Source organism: Rhinolophus sinicus, linkage group LG06 (genome assembly GCF_036562045.2).
Source record: "Rhinolophus sinicus isolate RSC01 linkage group LG06, ASM3656204v1, whole genome shotgun sequence".
NCBI lineage: Eukaryota > Metazoa > Chordata > Mammalia > Chiroptera > Rhinolophidae > Rhinolophus > Rhinolophus sinicus.
The window spans coordinates 49,109,955-49,115,954 of record NC_133756.1 but is presented as its reverse complement, the minus strand read 5'-3'; the positions used below and the strand labels follow the sequence as shown (position 1 = coordinate 49,115,954).

General features: G+C 48.6%; 1 protein-coding gene across 7 annotated transcripts in view; it reads left to right on the top strand.

The window, feature by feature from the left end:
- The first annotated feature begins 828 nt into the window (after positions 1-828).
- Positions 829-6,000, top strand: part of COL24A1 (collagen type XXIV alpha 1 chain) — a 308,258-nt gene continuing 303,086 nt past the window's right edge. For 2 of the 7 annotated variants that reach the window (XM_074335082.1, XM_019751779.2), the window contains exons 1-2: positions 829-943; positions 1,378-1,508. In XM_074335082.1, coding sequence (XP_074191183.1) covers positions 1,453-1,508 — 56 coding nt within the window. In that variant the 5' untranslated portion in view covers positions 829-943; positions 1,378-1,452. Of the gene's footprint in view, positions 944-1,055; positions 1,179-1,377; positions 1,509-2,574; positions 2,704-6,000 lie in introns of those variants that run through there. The other 5 variants (XM_074335081.1, XM_019751781.2, XM_019751780.2 and 2 more) reach the window with 5 other exon arrangements.

Genomic DNA, 6,000 nt, shown 5'->3' with positions numbered 1-6,000 from the left:
TTAGTTCTCCTTCCATCACCATATATTTGATCCCCTTTATCCTCATCTACCACTCCCTTCCTCTCTTACCCTCTGCTAATTTTTTTTGGCAAAAATTGGAAGGTGGACTTCTCAGTATGAAAATGCTGTGGGGAGATGGGGGCTTAAGTCAGAAAAAGAAATTTGTTAGAAAAATTGAAGAAGGTAAGGCTATCTATCGTCTGTTAGCATGCTCTTGATGCGTAAATGCAGACTATTAATCCATGCTTGTAAGAGGGGAGAAGAGCAGAAGTCAGAAAAGTGGATTACGGGATAGAAGAATCACTAGAAAGTAATAAGGGGGACAGACTGAAAGGAAAGAGTGAAGGGAGGAAAGGTAGAAATGAGAACCGTTGCAGTCAGTTTATAACATGACTTAGGCCACAATCACTGCAAGAAAAGCTGGAAAGTTGGAGATTCGTAAAAACTCCGCTGAGCTGAGATTAATTACAGGTGTGTGTGCAAAGAGGCTAGGGGAAAGGATCGAGGATGGGAGACACGCAAGAAGAAAACATCAAATTGAGGACTGCTGAAACAGGGAATGGTAGGTACATGGACACTTCGACCAAAGAAGGAAACTAGTCACCTACAAGTTTTGGAAACGTGGAGGAAGGAACGCGTGGGAAACAAGAGAGTCCAGGTGGTGCCAGGGTGGCTGCGTGCGTGACCGGGGTGCGGCCAGCGCCGGGGCTCGCGGACCCGGGGCATCTCGTCTGGGTGCGCGTTGTGGGAAGGTTGCGGGGCGGACGGGGGCGGGTGTGCGCTATGTTTGGTGATGTCATTGCAAGTCAGTGAGCGGTGAAATTTAACACCGGCCGGATTTGCTTGGCTCCTTTTCTTCCAGGGGAAGCAGCCGGCGGCAGTCAACGCTGAGCGCCTTCAATTGCCACCGGCCCCCTCACACCGACTAGATTTTTCGAAGTGGGTGTGTGTGCTTGTCTGACAAATGTTCCGGCGCGGGTTATTTCCAAGGACTTCCTCCCAACCTTCCCCCACCCCCCTTCATCTCCTTCCCTCCCCCTCACCCCTTTCTCCTCCCAGGCCCAAAGCAGAGGACTCCACTGGAGTCACAGAGTCGCCTTTGAACCGCAAGTGAACTCGAGGGCTGCACTCGCAGCGAAGCTCCCACTGCTGCCAGCGCCCCGCCGCCGGCCAGTGAGGTCTCCCTCCTCGCCCGCCCTCCCAGGGCAGCGCTCCCCCCGGGCTCACCCGTTTCCTAGCTAGGGAGCTAAGAAACCTAGCTGTCTACCCTTCGGGTGCTATTTCCCTCACTCCCCATCTCCTCCTCCCTTTTGTTGTTGTGGTGGTGGTTTTGGAGCATCATTTTCATGTGATTTTGTTTTCCTTTTTCATGGACAGTACCTGCACCCCTAGCAGCTCGGAGTTGGCTTCTGTTTTCCGTTAGCGCTTCGCTGCACGGACAAATGCATACAAATGCATTTAGGAGCCCACAGGACAAGGCGTGGAAAGGTCTCCCACACGGCAGAAACGTAAGTAGCCCACCCGCCGGGGCAGGGGTTAGACCAACCCTTCTCCCCACCCCCTGAGTCCGCTGAGTGGGTTGGAGATCTGTGCTCCCGCTCCTTGGCACTTTTTGAAGTTGGGAGCCGCGTGCAGCCGTGGCATCCTCCTCTTGTCTCCTCAATTTGTAAATTAACGTGTTTGAAAGGAAGCCTTCTGCCAGCGGCTCTCTCAGACAGTTTATGCTAAAGAGATCCTGCAGCTCCCGAGCGAAAGCTGGCTGACTCGAGTCCCGACGCCGGCGGCAGCGGCTCCCGCGGCTCCGGAGCTGGGCTCCTACGCCCTCCTGGGCTCCAGCTCCCACAGCCCTCGCGCCCTCCTTCCCTTCTCCTCCCTTGGGGCCCTGGCTAAGGTCCCGCTTCTCTGCGATGCTCCTCTGGGCGTCCTGCCTGGGGATTGCTGGGGCGCTGGAGGTGCCTGGGCTCTGTGCGCGCAGCCGGGACTGCCAGGCAGAGGCGTGGAGAGGGGTTGGCGAATAGGGAAAGAGGGTACCCGCGGAACCTCAGGCATCAGGGCGCTGCTAGACCCACAGGACTCAGAGGCAATTGTCTCATGCCCTTTGGAGGCCAACAAACGTGCTGCCCCTCTGGGCCCGGGGCTGCAACCTGATCACTGGCTTGTCACTGGGGAAGGGGCTGGACGCGGGGGTCGGGATGCTTTTTCCGGGGCGTGTTCGCTGGGGCTCTGGCACCCCACCTTCTTTTGGGGCGCTTTACCTGCTCCCACCCCCTCACTGGGAAAAGAGCGTGGATGGGGGCGTGAGGGTGCATGTCTTTGGCTGGCTGCCCTGGTCCTTCGGGAAGAGGTCAGTGGGTTATGCAAGTTTGCTTCTGGCCCCGGGGGCGAAAGGGACCAAAGCGGCTGTGGTGGTTCTCTGCCTAGAGGCTGCCCCTCCGAAGAGTAGGTGGGAGGAAGGCAGGGGGCGGAACTGACGGTGGCTGCTGAGGGCAGGCGGAGGCGGGGTGCGGAGAAAGACCGCCTTGTGGCAGTGTTTGTATGAACATGTGCTTCCCAGCCGCGTGCAGCCGAGCCTGTCTAGGGCTCGCGTGCTCTCTCCTTCCACCCCTGGAAGCCCCCGACACTGGGCTTCCCGACTGACGGAGGACGCTCCTCCCCAGTTGCCGGCACCCAGACGAATCAGTGAGGAGGCACCTCCGCAACCCTGTGCGTGCGGCGAGGTGCGGGGGGGCGGTGGGGGGCAGGGAGACCCAGGTCCAAGAAGAGGTCAGGCTCTGCGGGTCGCACTGGCTTCCCAGGCAGGTTTCCCGTCGCATTTCTCGATAAAAGCCCCATCTGAATGGAATCGACGAGAAAGTGAGACCCGGGGCGCAGCAGGTCCTGCGGGACCGGGACCGGGAGCATCTTCCCGCTGAAGGGTGGAATGAGCTGGGGCCCCCGGGATGCAGAGCCACCAGGAGAGGCTGGGTGAGGCCCTCCGCCTCGCAGCTTCCCTGCCCGTCCCTGCGCCCTTCTTTCTCGCTCTGCCAGCTCCCGCCCCTAGGGCTTTCTCTTTGCCGCTAAGGCCTTGCCCCTGCCTTGGGAGTTGTGACCAACCTCTGGATTAAAGCAGATCTTCTGCTCCTGGCCTCTGTCTTGTCTGGTTTACACTTCCCTTCCAGACGCTCCCAGAAAAGGCCCTGCATAAATTCTTGGGCAGTTTGGGGTTTGTAAATTGGGTCCAGATGATTGGGGGGAGGGAGGCAGAGAAACCAAACAGAGTGGATTACACCGAGGAACTTCTGAGGAAAAATTAGACTACTTGGAATGGGAAAAGAACCCTTGTGGAGAGACTTCGGGGTGGGTAGCAGATCGGGGTGAAGGCATTGGTCTCCCCTGCCCTCCTGGAGGGCCTCTCTGCCAGGGACCTTGCAACCTCTTCCATATCCAGTTTGTTCCATTACAGTTGCCAGTGGGGGTAGGTTGTACAGAATTAAGGGTAATTCAAGGTTACATCAGATTGCAGCCCCTCACAGCTCCAACCACACATATGCAAACTGGAGAAAAAATAGTTGCTTATTGAGCTGTGAAAATTGTTTCACAAAAATATCCAATTTCCCTAAAAAAACAGCAACCAAGAGTTCTTTGGTTTTGGAAAAAAAAAAAGATACCCACCCTATAGGGAGGGGACTTGGGAGAAGCAGCTGATTAGCTGATGATAATGTCATGCTACTGAGTTAAACCTTAGGATCCCCTAATGAAATCCCTGAGGTTTTCATTTTCACCACCCTTTTGAGTTGACCTTTTGTGAGAGGGGCAGTTTTTGTTTTTTTGTTGTTATTTTTTTAAATCACAATTCTGATTAGTCATCCCAAACATTTACAGTTTAAAACTGTATCCTTAAAGACATTTTATTTCATGGAACTACTTTCAGATATGTTACCTAATGTGAATCTGTGGAATTAATAAGAGGAAATTAGAACCAAAAGTCAGTGTTAGATACATTGCTTTAACGTATTATTGGAAAGTCTCCCAGGCAGGCTATCATGGTACATAAAGGGTTTCTATAACCAAAGAAGGGGGAAATTTTGGGGTATAAAGACCTGTTTCCTAGTTGGCATGAAATTCTCTCTCTTTTTTTTTTTTTAAGTTGCTTAGTTATCTTTGTGTTCAAGGAAATGTTTAAAATAAACTGATGTCTCAGGGAGAGGAATTGTAATTTATGGAAAGTGATTTTGAATGTTTAGACATTCTGCTTGGTAATCTGTGAAGTTGCCGGAAAAAAATAAATTATATTATGGGAATTAGAATAACTGCTAGTTTCCTTGTCATGCTTTGCAACTATGACTTATTTTAGAATTTGTAATTCTGAGAAGACCATTTCATTTTCATTCTCATAAAAGGCTAACATTCTGTCATTTATTCACTCATCATTCATTCATTTATTCAAAAAATGTTTACTGAGCTCCAACTATGTGCCTAGCATGGCTCTAGGCAGAAGGGATACAATAGTTTAGCAAAACAAACACACTTGATGCCCTCCTAATGTATCCAATTTACTGTAGGAAACAAAAAATAAAACAACCAACTATAACAAAACGAGATAAGGGTGTGTACAGGACAACACCTACCAGCCTTGGGTAGGTGGGAATGAGAGAGAGGGGTAAAACTGTAAGGAAAAGCATTAGACCAAAGGAAATGAAATCTAGACTGAAACCTAAGTGGGAAAGGCATGGACCTTTCCAGACAGAGAGAACAGTAAATTGTTCATAGGTAAGACAGCACAGTGCATTTGAGGGCCTAAAAGAAATGAAGTTGATTGCAGCACACATTCTAGGGAGCTGTGGATCTGAAGAGAGAAACAGAGACCAGATCTAAAAGGCCTTTAAACCAAGTTAGTTTCTCAGCTAAATAAATGGAGGTTATGATGACCTGACTTCTTGATCTTGGGGTCAGTGCGAAAGTAGAAGATGCTAGAGAAGATACGTATTTGTTGAAACTCAGACCACCTGATATTTTTATTGACTGATTCATTCATTCATTTAAACATTTTTATTTAACAGTAGTATGTACCAGGGAGTTTGCAGTGCTAGGCAGCAATCAGTTTAATAATCTCTGTGGTTTTATGAGGACAGGATAGTTTAGATGTAGGTTTTCTTCCTTGCTACTGACTGGACTCGAGGCATTTTGATCACTGGAAGTCCTTAAGCATTTACCTCCCAAGCACTTCATGAATTGCGTGCATACTTGGAATTTAACCAAAAGTTCTAGTATGCTTCACACTGGATTAGTTATACAAGTAGGTACCTATTGAGTTGAACTGATACTCTAAGAAATTTATTGTGTATAATTTAGTGACATTTTATTCCTTGAAATCATCCAACTTTATCTCCACTGCTGGGATGGGAACTGTTTTTCAGTTATTTTGGGAACAAAGGACAGAAATTTTACTATTTCTGGATCTTAGCAGCTAGTAAATAACAAAATCTGCGAAGCTGTCATAACTTAAAGACGTTTTTGGCTTGTAAACATAGTGTGATGGAAATTGTTGAAATTATTGATGTATATCACATGTGTGTGCTTTTCAGATTAGTTCACCCTTTCCGATTGGCTTAAATAAAACACAATGCATAAAAAAAGTTTCCTATTCACAAGAGAAACAAGTCCTTCTTACTATTATAAATTGAATCTATGTAGGAATGAGCATAAGTAGCCCGTAGACATATATCATAATACCTGAGGGCCTCATGGGTGCCCTGAACAAAAAGACACCTGGGATTCCCTAAAGTAACTTAGATGCTTCAGATAAAGAGAAAATTGAAGAGCTCTAAGAATTATTTAGGGAAGATGCCTGGGATAGATATTAGTTCCTTAAATATTCTGAGTATATCTTTGGATATCTATTTCCTGCTTGATCCCCTTTTAGGCCTCACCCCTCACATGTCTGGTTATGTTTTGACTATGGCTTATCTCAAACTGAAAATGTGGCTAGCAGACCAGACACACAGAGTATTTCATATTTTG